The sequence below is a fragment of the Pygoscelis adeliae genome, unplaced genomic scaffold, assembly GCF_000699105.1.
Source record: "Pygoscelis adeliae isolate BGI_AS28 unplaced genomic scaffold, ASM69910v1 Scaffold545, whole genome shotgun sequence".
Lineage (NCBI taxonomy): Eukaryota > Metazoa > Chordata > Aves > Sphenisciformes > Spheniscidae > Pygoscelis > Pygoscelis adeliae.
The window spans coordinates 362,462-383,920 of record NW_008824746.1 but is presented as its reverse complement, the minus strand read 5'-3'; the positions used below and the strand labels follow the sequence as shown (position 1 = coordinate 383,920).

General features: G+C 36.0%; 1 protein-coding gene across 1 annotated transcript in view; it reads right to left on the bottom strand.

Moving 5' to 3' along the window:
* Window positions 1-21,459, bottom strand: part of LOC103916430 (protein unc-13 homolog A-like) — a 72,498-nt gene that overhangs the window by 49,646 nt on the left and 1,393 nt on the right. Inside the window, exons 2-3 of the mRNA XM_009323410.1 lie at window positions 5,111-5,210; window positions 1,361-1,478 (exon numbers count right to left, since the gene is read on the bottom strand). Of these exons, the coding sequence (XP_009321685.1) occupies window positions 1,361-1,478; window positions 5,111-5,210 (218 nt within the window). The remainder of the gene's footprint in view (window positions 1-1,360; window positions 1,479-5,110; window positions 5,211-21,459) is intronic.

Sequence of the window (21,459 nt, the reverse complement as noted above, 5' to 3'; positions counted from 1 at the left end):
TGCTTACACTAGTCAAGGACTTCTCAGCTTCCCATGCTCTACCGACTGAGCAGGCTGGAGGTGCACAAGAAGCCGGGAGGGGGCACAGCCAGGACAGCTCACCCAAACTGGCCAGAGGGACATTCCATACCATGGGACGTCAGGCTCTGTACATAAACTGGGGAAAGCTGGCCGGGGGGGCCGCTGCTCAGGGACTGGCTGGGCATCTGTCGGCGGGTGGTGAGCAACTGTACTGTGCATCACTTGCTTTGTGTATTATTATTATAATATTTCAATTATTAAACTGTTTTTATCTCAACCCATGAGTTTTCTCACTTCTTCCGATTCTCTCCCCCATCCTACCAAGGGGTGGGGGGGGTGGGGGCGCACGCAGAAGTGAGCGAGCGGCTGTGTGGTGCTCAGTTGCTGACTGAGGTTAAATCACGGAAGTTCCTATAAAGAATGGCTATAGAGACTGATGGGAGATGCTGTAGGAAGAAGTTTTCTGATTCTCTCTCCTTTACCTCATCATCAATTGCCTTTTTTATTTTTTAGAAAATTTAAAGAAGGCAAACTTAATTTTATTTGCAAAGACTAATTTAATCTTCTCTAATACTTTTTTAAAAATAGACTCCATGGACTATGTGTAGGAAAGCATATTAATGAATGGGAGAATTGTCGAGTATTAGAATAAAGTACCTCTTAGTTTTTCCGATTTCAGACAATTTTGCAGCACTTGCAGGTTGCTTCAGTATTTCCACACTCCCAGAAACCTTTTTTCTTTATTTTCTAGCCTACTGAGAGCAAGCATGCTCATTCTGGTGGCTATGACTGTGCTGGGTACATGATAACTCTTGGGATTGACCCATTTTCTCCACTCGTCCTCCTCCATGCGCTCATTGTACTGTTAATTTCTTCCATAGTACCACAGGGCAAAATTCTGTTCTCCTCTTTGAGACAATGGCCAATTCTCTTGAGAGACAGAACAACAGTATTTTGTCCATTTTAATAAGAGGTTTACCCAAGGTCACACAATGAAGACCCAGGCCAGGAACCTCAATTTGAAATTCCCTCACTCTAGTCACATAAACCAAACGGTCTCTGCCTCTCTAATAATTCATGAGAGCAGATAACTCTAACCCACTTACTGAATTATACCTGACACAGTATGTGAGCCATTTCTCCAGGGTATATGGCTAATGCACATCAGTTGTCACTTTGAGAGTCACATGTGCATTATGCCTCAATATTATAGACTGAAACAAATGAGAGAGAAATATACATCAATCATAAATGTCATTACAGTATTTGGGGAGGCTAAGAATGAGAAATTAATTGGATTTTACTCAGTGTTTTATATTTCCACAGAAAGTCAACTTACATCTGTTGCATGTTCCACAGTTGCAAGGGGAATCCATAAAACTCCTAAAATGCTATCCCAGAGCAAGCCTTTCTTCCACAGCTCTATAATGAAGCCCCTTCCATCAGCACAGATTTCACTAAAAACAATGGATACACAAACCATTAAACTGAAAACGCAGTCTCAGCTGCTCAGTAATCTACCATAATAACTTGAGTTAGTGACTTACAGCAGATACAGAGGTGTTTTGTTTTCAGTATACTCATAAAATGCAAGATAGAAGGCATGATACAACAGGTTAGACTGGACAAGCCAAGTCTCAAGTCTTATTGCTCAGGATTGCTCTTACAAACTGATGATGACAATTCTGCTGGAAATGTAGCACAGAAGTCCCAGTTGTCAGTAGCTTTATTTTGCTACAAGACTTGGGCCTATTGGATATAACCCAAGAAGAAACCATGACCAAGAAGTGCCTTTAGTTCAGCTTTAGCTTCTTCTGAGCAGCTTCTGCATATGGAATTCCTCAGTTGCCTTCTCAGGACAGCCCTGAAGAACCTGCATTCTCAGATTCCACTGTAGCTAACTTGTTAGGTGCAGGAGTAGTATAATATAGCTAGCCTTTTGTCAGGTGAGTTCTTTTAGGTAAAACTGGGATCCACAAAAATGATCAGTCTTTTAAACATAAAACTCAAAGGAACATTTTCAATGAAACAGTAGGAGTTGGCAATGTCAGCTATGACGGCACATACTGTCAATCAACATGGACCATCAGCTAAGAATGATTTATAATGGTATGGGAAAAATTCCACCTTCCCTCACAAAAATCTAGAAGGAAGTGCCAGACCATTTCCTACAGGAAACTGAATCAGTTTCTTGTTTTCATTGTAAAGGAGGCCAGGTATAAAAGACATTTGAAGCTTCTTCCCTTCATTAGAATTGAGACGTTGCACTACACAACAAAAATACAATCAGAAAACAGCTCTCAACTTCAAGAGCTGCAGATCCAGGCTCTGTTTTAGTTCTACCTGTAGGATGCATGCATTTTATTACTAACTGGTTTTGACCAAAAAAATACCATACCACAACCTTATTTTGCAAGAATTTAAAATAAAATTTTGCCAGGCCATATGACTCACCCATGACATTGAACTAAAATTAAGACAGAAGTTGTTTCTTCATGGAATGTCTGGCATTCCTTTATATATTACTATAAGCAGTTACAGACCAGTTCTGAAAATATGAACACTATAATAAAGTAGGCATTGGTGTCTCTGCTGTGACTGATTGTGTGTAATCTCCATTTGACTGAATTAATTTTAAGTACTAAAACTAATCTTCAACTGATTTGTGTTGTGTACCACAGTGTATTACTGTGTACTTAAAGTTACCAGGAAAAGGACAAGTGAAATCTGAGAAGGGCAAAGAATGCCACCCCTGAGACGGGTATTGAACCCATCACATTGCTCTCAAAAAACATTGTGTTGGCTGCCTCAATGTCTAATCTTCCTCTCTACTCATGCAATTGAATACATATAGTGACTTCTTGTTTTGTTCAGCTTCTCCCTTTACAAATATGTTATGGAAGACAGACTGTAAATTCTTATCTGCTGGTATTTTCAGACCCCAACTTTGGAACTGTTGCACTGATAACTGAACAGTGAAACTGCATATCAAAGGTTTAAACAACATGTAATTTTTAAAATGCAAGCTGGTAATATCTGCGTGTGACGGAACAGGTTGTTTTTACAGGCAGAGATGGAGAGAGCCCTTAAGAAAATGAACTAAAGCACGATATTACAATGTCTACATAAATGTATTTGTAAATGCCTATTTATAACGCCTTTTAATAAACGCCTGGCATTTATAAAGGCTAGCTATTGATAGTAATTTTCCTTAGCATTTTAAAAGTCTGCTGTGTTGTTGTATAGTTGAGTAGGCAGCAGATGGAGCTACAGCAACCTCATAACATATTTGCTAGAAAAGTGGTTCAGTATACTTTGGTAACATTTAAATTGCAAACTAAGAAAATTATCCTAATAAATTGCTCATTCTCATTGATGTCATGGAACACTCATTTACATACAATATGATTAAAAGAAAAGCATTTATACAACAGAAAAGCAAATGTATTAAATAATATTTTAACACATTCCTCAGGAAAATTTAGAGGACAGGTTACACACACCCACTTTAAAATATTTTTTAATTGCCTCCTGCACTAAAGGTAACAGACAGGGCAAATGCTGAAATTTAATTGATCTACTTCCTGATACACTATTACACTGTCATCCAATCCACGTCCAACGTTTTATAGCACTATTATGCCTGGATCAGTAAAGTGCCAAAAAAATCATGTTAACACAGTATTATCATACAGCAATAATTCCTCTACACTGAAACATGACAATCTTTTCTACAAGTCAAAGCTGCAGTATAAGAATGGCATTTATAAAGGCTAGCTATTGATAGTAATTTTCCTTAGCATTTTCAAAGACAGATGAGATCCTCCTGTTTGGATAATTTAGGCTGTGGCTCTGAACAGTCTGCTAGAGAAGCCTGATGACTGGGGAGTGGGGGAGGAATTAGCCCCAGATTAAGATTAATTTTATATGGTCAGAAGTCAGAATTTTTGATGACTTCTTTGATATGTCATTACATCTATCCATAAAATGGCATGTAAAGAAGGTATATATGTTGGCTTAATGTAACAGGTCCTTCAGTCACTCAGAGTCTTCAGTTAAAGCAAGCTAGTAGGCTGCTAGTTGCCTAAGAAATCAGTTGCATGACACAAAAAAAAATTTCCAAATTCAATTAATAACTTTAGGAAAAATTTGTGATTAAGATGAAGCCCTTAAGTGAGATTAAGAGCACTGTGAAATAAAATTAATTTATGTGAAATATCTGTGAAGAAAAAAAATGGAGATTTTAGAAATGCTGCTTTTAATAGAGAATAAAATTAAATTCGGGGGGGTTATTTCAATCAAAATGTCAGTTTCAGCATACATAGAGCCTGTCAAAAGATATTTTTAAGTTTTGATAACTAGAAAGTATGGAAAAATTATTTAAAAATAACTCATTCTTCTGACAAAATATTAAAATACTTGGATTTTTACAATTACTTGAAATTGTAAAAAGGACATTTTTCATAAAAATAATTAAAGCCAATTAAATGTTTAATTCTGTAAAAATATTTCAACCAACTCCAGACCTCAGGAATAAAATATAAGTGTTTGGACCCTCCTGACCAGTGAGGTGTATATAAGGCTCTAGAGAAAAGAGGAGAACAAAGACTGAGTAATAAGGTGGAGAGTTGAGTAAAGCGGACAGAGATCTGCAGACAGAAGTGAGAAACAGTATGGGTCAATAATAAACAAACTACCTAAATTGGCAGCTAAGTAGATAAATGAATGCATAAAACATGAGTCATACAGAAAGGAAATTCAGCAAAACAAAAATCAAGTTGCATGAGGATCAGTTTGAGTTCTCTTTCTTTTCATTCCTGTATTCCTAAAACATTACATGAAATTAAAGATACTGGAGACAAATATTTTCTTCCCCTTGTGGACTGCTGGCCTTGATCTGCAATATGGCTTGCAAAATTAACTTTTGTTCTGTTCCCTAGAACTAACCTGGCACCTTTTCTCTGAGCTGGATGCTTTTTCCTTGCTTTTGTGGTCTGTACATGGTCTCAGATGTTATTAAATGCTCTAAACTATCCAAATACAGCAAAGATACAACAAAACCAATTGATAAGAATTCCCTGTTACTTACAACATGAAGTCCTGTTCCCAGCAAGGTTCACTTCCTTTTCTGTCTATTGTAGTGCTTTTTAAATTTTGAACTTTTAAAACAACATATGTTTTGAACGCATCTGAAAAAGAAATAACCAGCACATTAAAACCCACTTTATTTCTTCCTAGAAGCTGTAAACATTCAACCCCATGGTAGTAGGGGTTTAACTCTTACTCCATAGAAAACATTCAGAGGTGTGGTTCAAATATGTGGATGTGAACAAGGAAGTTCTTACTAATTCTAATGAGATTATGACAGGAAAATCCCTGCCCATTATAGGTGGGAGAGAACATAATCCTAAACGCAAGCAAGTATTTTAAAGATCAACTTCCGACATGGCTTCTCACATTATTTATCTGTCTCCCTGTCAGATCTTGCGTGAAACCACTACACATTCCCTTTCTGCAAATTAGGATTTTCTTTGCCTTTCAATTGGTATGATAATATTGGTGACTGGCTAATGGGCTTTTATGTCCAATTAAGGCAAGGCCACAGACTTGTAACATGTAATTCAGTCTTGTCTTTGTGTGTGAATCTAGTTCTGCAGCAGCAAAATAGGTTTCAGATGCAGTCCCAAATGAACTCAAACATTTTTGTAAATGTCTTTGTAAATGTACAGTATAAGTATTCTTAAAATTGGACCTAATCGGCAAAAAGAATAAAATTTAAAAAATTTCAAAGTGCTTGAAAATATCACTGACAGAAAAAAGCAAAAGAACTAAGGGAAAGCTCTACCCTTTAGGGCCTCACACAGGAACCTAAGGCAGCAAAGGGCATATGATATCATCTCGAATGTGGCTGTTCAGAAAAGCTTCTCAGCTTGCATGCATGTAACACATCCTTCATTAGCCTCCAGCATCCTACATGAGGGTCAACATTGACATATGGTTAAGAATTTTTTTTTTTTTTTTTTTAAAACAGAACTACTGCCAAAATATACATGTGAGATGTAGCCAAGAACAGAAGTAATTTTTGAGCTGCATTACCACTGGTTGGTCAACCAGTCTGAGTTGGAGGGAAGCTGTCACTGTCTACATAGGCTATTGAATAGGTTGTATCAAATTACACTGCAGTTAACAAAAAGTGTGAAGAAGAGTTAGCTCTGTACATCCTATATGTAGATCTTATCGATTAGGACTGATGATAACATTTGACAAAAGGACTAAAGGATGTTATGTAATGGGAACTATTTTTTTTTCAATAAACAAAAATCAAGTGATCAGTTATCTATTTATTTTCTGTAATTCAGTGCACCAGTCTTCTCAAACATGTCTTTGTTCTTTCACTGAAAAAACCTGACAAAGTCAATATAGATTTAGAAGTCTGGTGACATATTTGTGAGAAATGTTGTCAACAATGCATGATTCACATACCGTCCTATTGCTCATTCTGTGTAACTGAGGCAAACAAAACAAAATTTGCAAAATGTTTTGTAGTTGCAAAATTTGTTTGTAGTTTGGAGGCTTGCAACTCAAGGTTGGAGAAATTTTCAAAGAGAACCCTCCATTAAATCACTTGGCTGAAAAATAGCAGCCTAAAATGTTTAACTCCAGCCATTTTGAGCACCCACATTTATATCTACATTTAAATAAAAAATACAACAACCGACCTCCCCCAAAATTAAAACCTATCTCCTTTAAATGAAGCCGTAACCGACAAGATAGAGACTTTTTAAGACACATTTTTAGTGGTAGTCTGTTTCATTGTTCTATTATCTTCATATTCAACTCTACAACTTCTTTCCCATTTGAAAATTTCATGTTCCTATGCATCATGCCAGGTGATCAAAACTAATCACCTTCTATCTTTCCCCAGCTCCTTTTCTAGCACAAAAACGAAAGCAATTTCAGATTGCCTGTATTATCGTTGTCTTGCCTGGAACCTTGCCATCTGCCTTTTAAAATAGCTGTTCCTCCAGTAGTTCCTTGACTACTTTGGCTCTTCTCTGGATCTAAATGTTCAGGACTTTACCACTAATTCACCTTCTTCAGATTTCATGAGTTATGTCAAGTAAGAAAATAACTGTGAATATGTAACCTCCTTGAAGAGTAACAGTGTCAAGACTGAATAGTGTTACAATACCCTGGCAGTGGAAAGGAGCTGTAAATTTTGCTTAATGATAAGAAGCTTTGTTTCCACAAAGCCATTATTGCAGCTCCCAACCCTTTGGCTGTCAAAAATGGAGCCACCTAGTGCAACTTTTTGTGAAAAGAAAAAGGGCAGGCTATCCCCTTGCTCATACCTTCAGGTTTCAACCCAAAACGGAGCACAGCAGCTTCATGGCAGCCTACACAAAGTAGTAAATTAACCACAGGAGAATGCCAGAGTTTTGAGAAACATGCAGGTATCTCAATACTGCTCTCAGTCACCACCTACGTCATTTTTCTGCCCAAGAAAACATGGCCAATTATCAGAGAATACACCATTCGAACTTTATTGCCATTACTTATGGCATTAACAAGTCTTCAACAGCATTCAAAGGAAAATTAAAGTTACTTAACTTTTATCAGGTAATTCTGTTTGATAATCATCTTTTGTAAATTATCACCTATTTTGAATACCAACAAAACACAAGATTTGCTGAAGCCTGCAGAACATTTTTCTGATTGCATTAGGTTTTCAATGAAAGAAAGATGATTCTTCAGTCTATACTTCACACACATACTTCACAGCCTACTGTGAAGACTACCTACTTCACAGAGAGTTAGAAGAATCATGTTCCCGGAAAGCAGCTTAACCTGTGCTAGTTCGGGTTACCTTTCTTTAATCCAGATAACTTTAAATGATTTGCAGAGGTTGCTAAAATGTATTAGCCAGACATCTACTGGCAATTTTTGCAGCATTGATTAGGCCGTACACCAGCTTCTCCTGAGAACTAGTAATTACAAAGATCTTGAAGGCCTTAAATTTACAGTCTACCTACATGTGAGAAATCTCTGGCTGTTTGGACTTTCTTTTCCACTCTGGCTAAATCTTGGTCCTGGAAGCAGACTTAAGAGTCCTGGACAGCTTGATTTTGCTCATGTTTATTGCCTAGGGCCTATACCTGGTCTCTATAACTGTCCATCAGCATCTCCCATCTGAATTTCCTCACTGGGAAAATTCAGACGCCATCTCCTCCCTGCCCTGGTGAAGCTAAAATCCTGCACTCTCTATGTAAAAAAATAGTTTCTCCTGACTGATGACCCATTTAGGTCATCAAATTATGTAAAAATTCTTTTTAGTGGAAATATCCTTTAAATACCAATAGTTTGAGAGACAATAAAGATTAACAACTGAAAATTACAGATTGTCTGAGGCCACAATCTTGTTTGTTAATTTGATCTTTAAAATATATACATATATTTTTTAATCCTTTCCTCATTTGTTTTGTACAGAACTGTTGATGAAATGCATGCAAGTAGTCCCAGGCTTAAATGATTCTTTAGTGTGATACACACATGCATGCACAAGAAATAAAAAAGTAAAGCAGAAATTAAAAAGGAAATCAGACTTACCAGCTGCTTTATCCAACCTTCCTTTTTTCACTATTAAAAAAATAAATTGATTTATTCAGATAATACCTTAACAATGCTTGCCAATAAATTTTATGAAAAAAAAAAAAAAGGGATTTCTGTGGTATAAAAAGCCTCAATCAAAAATGAAAACAAGTACTCTTAAAAAAAACATAAGCACCACTGTGGTAAGATAATATGATTACGCGGAATTCTTTGGGAAAGAAAACGTGGGAAGTCTTTGCAGCTTACAGAAACTTAGTAAATACATTGATACAACACAAAGGGCAGAATGGAGACCAGGTGACCAAGGAGTGTAGTATACTATCCATCACCTCATAATGCTAGTTTGAAATTCTCAGTAATAGTCACAGAAGGCTCACAGACTTTGTATAATCTAAAGTAGCTTCTACCACCTTACAAAGAATCCTTTATTACATTGTATTTACTCTGCCTGTTAGAAAAGACATACTGCAGTAAACACCTTACCAATTAGAGGTCAACATTTCAAATCCCAACTTTGCTCAACAGCCTTGAGTTCCACGCTATGGTATCACTTCCATTAATGAAAAATGCCCTGAAGCTAAAAGGATTGTGATTCAGATAGTCATCATAATTTTGAAAAGCTAACCTGGTCATCATTTTGTATCAAGTGTCTGACGACTAAAGTTCATTGAATTTAGACTTTTAAACAATATAAGTAAATACTCTTTAAATTTTCCTGCCATATCAATACATGTAAGACAGTTCAGTTCAATTTGAATGAAACATCACTGCAGTCCTACAAAAATTAAACCTGCTCTAAGAATATACTTATGTATATCCTATATTTCACTACTATACTTAGGACCTAGTAATTGCCAATAAAACAAAAAGTTGAGTTCACAACTTCACACTGCAAAGGTTCCCAAAAGCTTACCATTATTTTCCGACTCCCTTCCTACTTGCCTAACTTCACACCTACCTTCCTTTTCCTTATTCTTGCTTTCATCTATCCCTAAAAATCCCTAAGTATTCTATGGAATTGCATCATATTTGCAAAATGTTTATCTGACAGCCTGAATAATTCCATCATGTCTCACACTGAGAAAGCTTTCACTTTCAGCCCAAATGAGGAGACGCCAAAGTGTCACTGAGCCACAAGCAGAGTCCAAACACTGCAGCAGTTCAACTGCACTGCAAGAGTGCAGAATTTACACGCTGCACTTACTTGAATTCCCTTGAAGGAAGTACTTCAAGAAATATTCCCATCGACTTACATGAACAATGCGCATCTGCAGTCTATGAAGTTGCTTTTTATAGCCACCTACTAAATATTTGTCACATTGGTGAAGGAGCTTGTGCAATAAGAAAAACCTACCTTTTACAGAGAGAAGTTCCATTCCAGTAGAAAAATATTTTAAAAGAACATAAACTGAAATTAAGCTTTTTTTACAAACGGGAAAAAATTAGTTTGGCTTGAAGACTAAATTACTCTCTTCCTCCTGTTTTCTCAGTGCAAGTGTGTTTCACTTTTCCTGCATGCTCCTCCCATGTTTCGCATGGAGGAAAGCCAGCCAATTGATGGAGCAGAGAAAGACCAACGACAAATTCTTTCTCCCTCTATACACGCGCTGAGATGCAAGAGGAAAGGAGAAATATTACAACAGTTTCCTCACCCTCATTTCCTCAACTTCTATCTGCTGTATGCAGCTGCCTCTAGTCTAAACATATTTCTGAATGCCATCTTTGCCACCAATAATAAAATATAGTTGCACTGAGTTTGTTAAGAACATACTTTGGGAGTTCTTAAACTTTGATTTTAATACTTGCAAAGCATCTGAAGTGGAATACAGAAGGTTTAATTTTTTCTTTTTTTTTTTTTTTTAACACAGATTCACATAGTCAGAACTCTTATTTTACTGTATTAGCTATAGCTAAGCATAAGTAGGCTTAATTTTCTAAAATAAAGTGTGAATAAATATTGCACAAAAAGCCAAGCTGAATTTTAATATACTTCATGAATTTCTAATTCTATTGCAACACTTTGTTGGATAGTAAATATTCTCATGCAATGTTAAAATATTTTACAACAACACTGAAATCATTACAAAAACTGTGGTGTTTCTGACTACTTGTTCAGATTAATACTGGCGTTTATCTTTTTCGTTTTTAATTGTGGTTAACAGTATATATATTTCCACAGACATACAATATTTTACTTGTAAAATTTTTCGATGTCCATCATAATATAATTGTAGCCTTAGGTCTTACGTTCAAGTAGGGGAGTGTCCTCAGAGCAGAGGGGAGTGCATGTGTCTTCTGAGTTCAGGAATGGCTGTCTGCAGTTCCAAGAAACTGGCTCTGGATGATGGCCACACCTCAAAAGAGAGGTGAGAGCTGAGACTGTTTAGCCTGGATAAGAGAAAGTTTGGGGAGGTAGGGTGGGTTTATCAATGTTTATAAATACCTGATGGGAGGGTGTAAACAAGACTGACTCTTCTCATTGTTGCCTAATAACAGGTAAAGCGGCAATGGGCACAAATTGAAACTCAAAGTTTCACCTGAACATAAGAAAACTCGTTTTTACTGTGAGGGTAGTTTAACACTGAAATAGGTTGTCCAGAGGGGATGTGGAGTCTTTATGCTTGGAGATACTCAAAACCCGACTGGACACAATCCTGGGAAAGCTGCTCCTGCTAGCCCTGTTTTTAAGCAGGGATGTTGGACTAGATGATCTTGAGAGGTTCCTTCCTTGTGATTCTGTGATAGCCCGCAAGGTCAAAAATCTAGTAAGTGTGACATTGAAAAAAATTCAGTGCAGGATTTCGTGAAAGTCTACAGTCACTCTGCATAATATGTGTAGTCTTGATTTCCCCTTCCTCCCCACCCCCCAAAAAAAAGTGTCTAGTACTTATGTTGTTTTAGGATCATGCTACTATGTCATAATGTGAAGTTGTTAACATATTACTTTTTGGTCTTGTGTTTTAGATTAATATATTTGCCTATCTCTCTTACGAATTCTATTTATTCTGAACAAGTCTCCCACAGCAGCCTGATAGTCTTAGAGCCAGGTTTCCACTGAAGTTAACAGAGCTAGTCTGGTACGTACTGGTTGAGAATCTGATCCCACGTGTGCATTTGGGTCAAATGAAAAAATATTTACTTGGAACAACAATCTAATCACTGTTGACTTAAGGTTCAGTAAACAGGGTCCACAGTAAGCCCTAGCATGAGTCAAAGTTACACAGCTACATCTCTGTATCCTTCTGAAATTGTGCAAACTTGCCTCCTCTTCCTTTCTTCCACTCACCTTCTCAGATATCGGGGCCCTTCATGTGGAACACTGATTTTCTCCTTGAATCCTTGGGTTCCAGCAGCAACAGCAGCCATTGTGGTTCATTTACTTTACTGTGATGTCATGACTGTTTCTTACATATGCAACTGGGAAAGACATTACGACTTTATGGTAGGAAATATGCAGAGAATACTTGAACATAGGCAGAAGGTCACTGTGGACTGAGAAGAGGGCACATGCAAATGCTCTTTCATTTGGAAAAAGCATTTATTATATTTACAAAAGAGTAATGAAAAGCACTGAGCTGGAACAAGCTGTGAAGATGGTGTTTGGCTAAAGGGCATAAGAGTAGAAGCTGCAGTACAACATGCATGTTTCACAAACTCATCATTTCAGTACCTCAAGTAATTACCCTACTACTTAGTCACGCCTTCCCCAATGTTCTCCCTTTTCCATATTACCATTTCTTATTTAATGCCTGATATTACATTTCAGTTCTATAAGTTGACTTCAGTTAAAAGGTCCCAACATTGCAGATCTATATTCAGAATCAGTAATTTAGAAAGACATTGAAAACAAAGAAACAAAAGGAATTGTTTACATTGCATTTTTATCTAAGCTATATCAAAACTGTCCATACTTTCACTCTACTCTATTCAAAAGAAGAGAGTAATTAGGTACAATGCTGTTATTAAGGATGTATCACCTGATACCTGACACTGTCGAGTGATCTGCTTCCAAAAGATGTATGTAATTATTTTTCAATCCAAATTCTCAACTGATAAAAGGAGGATATGATTCTTCTCATTTGTGAGCTTACTTTTTTTTTTTTACTTCTCTTTCTTTCTATGAATTTATATAGCACATATTAGCAAATTGAAGCCTGCCAGCATCTTTCAGTTAATTCATCAAAAGCAAGGAGATTTCAGTCTGATGATTTACCTACTTGGCATTAGAACCACATATTGTTCTTCTCAGGAAGTTCCTCCTCTACAGGATACTTGTAATGCAACAACTATGGTCATGAACTCATAGCTTTTATTATAATATGGTGCATAAGGGAAACAAGGAACAGGGCACATTTGAATATTGATTGCAAAAACATGTGGGATTCAACCTCTCAACTTTCACAGGAAAATGAAAACACAGCCTATTCCTGTTTTAAGATATCTTAGTTACAGAAGAGAATACTAAAAAATAAGCTTGGTGGGAAAAAAAGTTAGCCAAATTTCATTTGATATTACGAATGTAGAGTGTAGGAGCAGTTTCCTTGCATCCCCTACATTTCTATCTGTGATCATTACGAAGCCATCTTTTCTTGGCTACTTTTATGCTGACCCATGTGTATTTTTAAAGAACTTTTGACCTCTTCCAAAATTCTCCCCTTGAGAAGAAAGGGAATTTGCTCCTTTGCAAATTAAGATAGTGAGTGAAATTTTCAGCTGATCAACATTTATCAGTATCTCCTTACACTAGGCACATGAAGAAATATGCCAGTCACCTCAGAAGACTAGGACATAAACTGGTTTTTTTTTTTGCCTTCCCCTTAAAGTCAATCATTGGCTTAAAATGAGAGCTAGTGGGAGAAGAACATTTTTGTCTATTATGGGAAAAAATTACACACTCTTCAGATCAAATTCAAAGATAAACAGCTATGTTATCATTATTGTGATCATAACACAGAAAGCTGAAACCAATAAGAAGGAATTCAACCAGGAAAGCAAGAAAAAAAAAATCATTTTTTCCAGCCAGTTCACTTCTACCTTTCAGAAATATAGATTCTGCATCCCCAGGTGTATACTATAATTTTCAGTAGACTCCGTAAGTGATAAAAAGATAGAAATAATGAACTCTCTAACAAAATATGCTATCAAGAGATACATCATCAAAGTGACAGGATAAGCAGAAAATCAATCAGCTGATTTCTGACCCTGAGAAACTATGAGCAATATTGAAGATAGGAACTACAAATTAGATCAGTTTTGTCCTTGCCTCCAAAAGATAGGCACAACTATGGCTAGGGATAATAGGTGACGTGTTCTGGGCTTCACAGGAATCACCTTGATAAATGAGTTCAATGCACTCCGTTTACCCTTTTCCAACAGGAAACAAAGGAAGGGCCCTCCTTCAAAATGTTACGTGTTATTAACCACCAAGTACATAGACACAAATTTTATTGAAATATCTATTCATTACAGTTTTGGAGATTAATAACAAGAAGTCAAGCCACAGCAATAAAAAAAATCCTGAAGTTTTAACACAAAGAAAAATACAATAACTTGTCATAGATTCATATTCCACCTGTCATATTTGTGATAGTCACAGGAGCTAGTAGGTTATTAGACTAAAAATAGACTTATCTCACAGGTTTTTTCTTATTCTATTACAGAAAAGTGGTATTTCAACTATAAATAAGTGCTACAAATGTCTAAGTTTTGAATAATTGGATACCTGGAGTTAATAAGAAAACTGTATCATTTTTAATTTGGTCCTAAGCTTTAGAAAAAACAGATTATTCAGTCCAGATTAACCTTAAGGGTTTTGTGTACAAATTTTGCATGTCACTTCACATCTCTCCTTCCTTGACTCCAATTCATAAAGACGGAAGAAACTATCACTTACCTGTCTTACGAAAATAGGGTTGGAATTAACATCTGTACAGCGCTTTGGGATCTTCTCATTAAGAATGCTATGAAAAGAAAGATAAGTATTTTTACTATTCTACATAAATAGAAACTGAATATGTACAAACCAGTCATTGTACCACTACACTAACTGGGAAGAGGATCACATACTTCTGATTATGGTCCTTAAGTTTGGGTACTATTCTGCCCCCACTGTGACCTCTGTCTCTTCAATGATGGAGTCAGTTGGACCACTGAAGTCACACGCCCCAGAAAGCATGCCCCCTTTGTATAGCAAGACAGATCAGAAAAAGCTACCTTAAACAACACAAAGAAATACAAATCTCGTAAACAAAAACGTATTTTCTTTTCAGAATCTATTTTAAGTTAACCAAGATTTTCTAAAGTTTTTATTTCATTGTTAGTAGCTCTGCTAATTAGTATGATTTCTGTAAAATCGCTTGCTGCCACACAAAAATTAAACTGTACTCATTATAATTAAGGAGGAACAAGTTTCAAAAGAAACTTAGCTCATCAGAGGCCAAATCAAACATTTCTACTCAGTAACTGATAGTTAAAAGTGCAGGTTTGTTCCCTATGAAAGGAAATGTTTTCCAGCCTTGCATCTCTGTTCCATGTGTTCTTATGTAGTCTTAGCTGCCTTCTTGACTACTTTTATTTTAGAGACACCTAGTGGCTCGAGTCTGATCTGGAAAGTACTCTGGAAAACAGAAATGATTTCTCATTTCCAAACGAACTTTGGATGTTTTCAGATCTCATTTATCTCTTAAAACACAGCACAATAAACATTTTACTTTATTAAAAAAGAAAAAAAGTACTAAATCACATAATTGTATTTCATAGTACAAATGAAAAGTTTGAGATGACAAAGTATTTCATCCCTTTTTTCTTGATTTAAATACACACCTGAAGAGTAAACATACCTAGTACTTTTTTTTTTTAAATTACCATAAAAATGTACCTTGATTTTGTTCTTCAGAACATTCTATTTTATTCATTTTATGCACCAGATTTGTTACTTCGGCCTCTGTATCTCTTCCTAAACATAAATCTCAAACAGATGCCATTTTTCATCGTTTCACATATGTTTGTATGCATACCTCTGAATTTGTGATTTAGTGGAGTGCTTGGACCTAGCTGGCTTTCTTGGTGTTAGTGGAATTGCTCCACTTCCAAAAAAGGTGGCAGAATAAAGCCCCTATCAAGAAATCAGGTAAGGCTCAGTAATTCTTTCATCTCCACTCTTAAATGAAAAAACTGTTTCTAAGCAAATGGATTAAGAGTCTGAGTCTGACTACCCTGTGATTTAGCAGCGTGTTTTCTAACCCAGTCAGCCCTGGTAATCTTATGAGTCTACAATTAGTTATGTATGCTGCAAATTGAATGTGCCTTTTCTCAATGCTTTCAAAAATTCTCCATTCCTGGGACACTCAATGGTTGCATTTAATCTGTACGAGCTCTGTACACGTATTTTTAAAATTGTAATGCTCTCTTCAGCTCACTTTAAAATACTTGCATTCAAGAAAAGCCATGGAACCACAGTGGAAATCAAGAAGTATGAGATATCTTTAGTTCCTGTATCTGCTTAACAAACATATAAGAAGCACTTAAATGAGTATTTCTAAAATATCTGTAATAGCTCAGCACTTTTAGCCTTTTCTTAAAAAGAAAGAAGAAATCACTTTATACCCTAAAGCCACATTAAATACATAACTGCCAGAAACCCAAATATTTCCTATCCTGCTTCTGTAGAAAGACAGAATAGGTAATTTCTTTCTCCTGGATTCTCATATGCCACAAAAGTAAGAAGTGAGGAACTCCTAGGAACAAATATAGCTGCCATAATTGCCTGCATTATATGGTCTTACAGGAGCAAGAATACTGGAAAAGGTGTGGTCATGATGCTTATTATGAGGAATTTTAAAATTGGGAAAAATTGTTACAAAAATTCCCTTACCTTTTTCCCTTAAAAATATATTGTATTCCACATTTTCTCAGAAAAACACAAAGAACATCAACTAAACGGATTTTATGCAGATAATCTTGCAAGGCAAAAGTGTGAAGTGAGTAATTATAGCAAGGAAAAAGCCTTTAAAAATATGTACGAGAAGGACAAAACAAGAAGGTTACTTCTACAAGCTTAAAATGTCGTTAAGCTGCAATTCAACAATAACAAATCACGTTTTTGCATTCTGAGCAAAATTAAGCAGTTAATAGGCTTTAACTTTTCTCCCTGTTTTCCCTTTGCTCCCTCTAGCGTCTCAAAGGGTATATTACACTCCTTTATCGTCACGATAAATAAGCAAAACCGTACTTCTTACTCATATTTTAAAATTAATAATACTGTGAAACTACCCTATTGTTGGACCTAGCGGCTACAGCATTATTATTTTCTGGAAAAAAAACCCAATAAAGTACAGTTTGTGAATTCAGTAAGAAAGACATTAAGAGATTGAATTCTGTATTAACAAACAGTGCCTTGCTTTAATTCCAGAATGTAACAAGTATAGACTTATCTCACCCTTTTATCCGATAGCAATTTGTGAAATTGCATTTATTCTCATAAAAGCACTGATTTAATCAACAGCATTCTTAAGTCTCCAGAAGTCTATCCAATGGTGAACATACCCATAGCTTATCTTTGCAAAACAATAGCTCCATTGACATGAAATGTGACATTTTTTCATCAATATTTCATCACATTATATGTAGGATAATACAATAAATTCTCAGTACTTGACAAGTACCCCCTAATGTAATCTAAGCTAATGCTGTTTCATATTTCAGTATGTGACGTCTGTCAACAATGTTGTTAACCACTAATTGCTCTTATTCATCTGAAAAACATGCCTTGATTGCTAATTGAGGCCAGATAAATATTTTAGTTTATTGAAGCTACTTCGCTGCCCATTCAGATAAAGAGGAAAATCCTTAAAAGGAGCTGAAGAGAAGAAAGCTGGAGAAATTAATTATTGGATGACAATAATCACAACAGAGACTGAAATTATTATATGGTCTGAATGGTTAATAAATTAGTGAGCCAACATTATTTTTAGTGAGAAATAGGAACATACAGGTCCAGATCATAAGAAACAGGCCCAACTTTTTCATTTATAAAAGTTTTTTCAAAGTTTCAAAGTTTTTTTGAAGTGCTTTTCATTAATAGATTTCAAGGCTTTTCATAATGTAAGTAAATCTCACTTTTGTTAAATTATAGATGAGGAAAATAAAACACTGGCAGGGGAAATTAGCCACACAATGTCTCCAAGTAGACCAGTACCCAAGTCTGCAATGCAACATGGCATTTCCAAATCCAGCACTAGCTCACCAAGCCAAAATAAATCCTCTTCAACAAAAGAATCGAAAAATACTTCACGAAACCTCATTTTACCCCTTCTGCCACAAGCAATTATGTTTGGATAAAATGGCATGAAGTGGTCTGCATGTCAGACCAAAAATTAGGAAAATAATTAGAATGCAAACCTTCTGTAACAGCACGTGAAAGTAATGCCCAAAGAATACAACTAGCAACTGATGACCGTAGCTTTGATGCAGAAAGTTCACTTCTGAAAAGAAGTCTTATTTCTCTCCAAAGAGATTCTTCCCATGCCTACATCGTTCACTGTCTACACCCTTTTCCTTTGAGTACATACTCATCGGTGAACTGCCCTTGCAGATCTCCCGTGTGGGGATCCAACAGGCCAGGGCAGATCTCCTTTTTCTCCAACAGAAAGAAGTGCTCTCTGTTGAGCTCGAGAGTGTGACCGGTTTTAATTACTTTTCTTTGTGCATATTCTCCCTTTCCTTACCAGTTGTCAGGTGTGATATTTCAACTTGGGATACATTTAACTTGGGACTGTGATTCATTACGGATTTCAGTTCAAGAATATTCTGTTAACATCACAAGTTATTCACAAAAAGTATTTTGAGCCAATGTAATTCTTACAGTTTGTTTTCGTAAGCAAACCCAGCTGTTATCACAGCAGGTAGGTTGATAAGTCTGTGTTCATTCTGTTTTTCCCATAATGCAGGTTCTTGCCAAGAACCAGTGCCACAAAACAGGGAAATATACACAAATACTTAATCTCTGTAATTTTACCTTTGTGTATGGGTGTTGTCTTTGCCACAACATTTTCAACTTAATGTGTATATGTATTTTTACTTATATAAAAAAATTAAAGTTTTTACATAAAAAAAATAATCACTGAACATCATAAAAATAATTGAAGGATCAAATCTTTAACCTCATCTAATTACTTTTCATACTACTGCTACGGCCTATATGGGATTTGACAACGGCATAACAGCAGCATCCAGTCTTTGCTCAAGAAGATAATGAGATGGCTAAACCAGGGACAGTGAAGAAAGGGCCACAGCGAGGGAGTATTTCACAGGAAAAGGAGAGAGAGAAACCAGAGTTCTGTGAACCCGATCACCATATCAACACTTTCAGAAATAACATGCAAAAGTTATGGTAATGATTCCAGTAATTGGTTCACTCTCATACTTAAGGCAAGTCCATTTTTTGGCATTATTCTTAAAATCCTAGATTCTGTTCTTGAAACATAGAGTCATAGAATCATTAAGGTTGGAAGAGACCTCCAAGATCATCGAGTCCAACCGTCAACCCAACACCCCCACGCCCACTAAACCATGTCCCTAAGCGCCTCATCTACCCGTCTTTTAAATACCTCCAGGGATGGGGACTCAACCACTGCCCTGGGCAGCCTGTTCCAATGTTTAACCACTCTTTCAGTAAAGGAAGTTTTCCTCTTGTCCAATCTAAACCTCCCCGGGCACAACTTGAGGCCATTGCATCATCAAAGTTCTCACTTTCTAATTTCTTAAAAGAAATTACAACAAAGAATTCCCAAACCTTGAACAATGTTATCTTAAAAATCTGTGATATAAATCATGCAATTTATTTTTAGAACCAAATTATTATTTTTAAAAGAATAGCGGTATGTGAACAGTACAATTTTCAGCAAAAGACTTTTATTGCCTACGCTGTGATTTGAAACCTGTCTTACCTAAGTACTTTTGACATGTTACATCAGTTTAGCTTGAGATATAGTGGTAAATCAATTCGGCTATTATGGTACCCATTTGTATGTGGGCATTTTATACTGGCACACATCTGGTTTCCAGCAGTTTGGTACAAGTTAAATTATTTTTAAGCAAAGTTAAATAGTATACACAAAACTGCTGTAGGTTTGGGAAATCTGTTCAACATCACCCCTATTAAACTAGTGCAGAAAAACATACTTTGTGTTAAGCCACTACTGTAAAAATGCTATTTTAATGATTCACCTATGTTAGCTCTGTAGCAGTTCAATCGCTCTTTCCAAAATGAATTATTAAAATGAAAACTTTACACAAATATTATACAAGGTATGGGAGGTTTTACTTTTAGGTAGAACCAGTGCTTAAAAAAAAAAAGTATAGTTTGGGATGCTACCATATCCACCTTATATTGAAACTTTTATCATTTACAACAGATGAAAAGCTATGTATTTTTAAACACAGTGCTTCATATTGTAGAGACTGGGAATGAAACAAAACCACTTGGGTTTTTTGGATAGTTCTTAATATCTGGAAGTCTAAGTAGTATATATGATACATAGAGCTTTCATAACCGGTATTTTTAATGTGCATCTGTAAATATATTTAAATGGCATGGTATTAATGTGTACTACTTTTATGGAATGATTTATTTTACCAAAGTAACAAATACGGTGTTGAAAGACAAAATAGATATCACACAGTTTCATGACCCTCTCTGAGCATAAGATGCAATTAAGGTCTTAGGAGTGACCTTCCCTTTGTGTCAAGTTGCGCTAAAATGTATGTGACAGTTTTTCTTTTGGAAACCTCCATCAGTGATTAAGGAGAGGCTGTCAAAATTATTTATTTAGGTTCACGGGCAGAATTCACAATTCAGACGAGGTGCTAAAAAGCACAAGCAATATCTAGTTTATCCATTAGGTTACTTGGTCCCACACAATTATTTCACTTTCCTGATAAGCATCTTTTGACTACAAAAACTTCAGCCGATGTTCCCGTTATCACTATGAGCTTTAAAGGGCCAGCGTTCATCTTTTTCTGAGAAAAATAGTGTTATGGTTTTTAAAGTAAGTTGACTGGTATAATCGCATTTTGCTTTCAATATGATTACTACGAAAATCCCCAGAGACAAGCCCAGAAAAGAGGTATCTTTGTAAGTTTTCACCTAAGATACCATATTTCAGTGTTTTTCACTTGACCCGATGCAATCTAACCAAACATCACCCTTTCCATTAAAGTTCTATTTTCAGGGTTTATAACTTGCCTACCTAAAATCATTCGTAAGGTGAAGTGGCTTAAGAAATGTCATCTTTAAAGGTTTTTATTTTATTGCATTAAAAATCCTCTGAAGCCTGAACTACAGAACTGCTAAAACAAATAAAAAGAAAAATTTAGGAGAAATGCGTTTCAAAATGTTACAAACTTTACATGCTTTTGTGGTTTTTTTTTTCCCAATCGCATTCACTTACCTCTAAAACGTAGCCCATAGACGCAGACTGTAATTACATTAACACATTTTAGAATATTACTATTTATCTCAAGGCAGGTGCCTCAGGGAAATAGTCTTAGTGTAAATGCAAACTCAATAATACTAAAATAAAAACACCTCATACTTTAGCTACCGTATGTATTATATTAAGATAGGAGAAGCGTAGGCACTAAAAAGACACTTAAATCTCTTAACATCCTTCCAACTCCCTGTCCATTTCAACGTCATTTCAAAAAAAATATTAGGCAAACATTTAGAAAGCCATGATTTTAGAGAGAAGAGCTTTTTTATAACGGCGAGTCTCGTAATTTTGTTGGCAGCCCTACGCGGGGCTCCGACTCCCTATCCCAGCGGCTAAG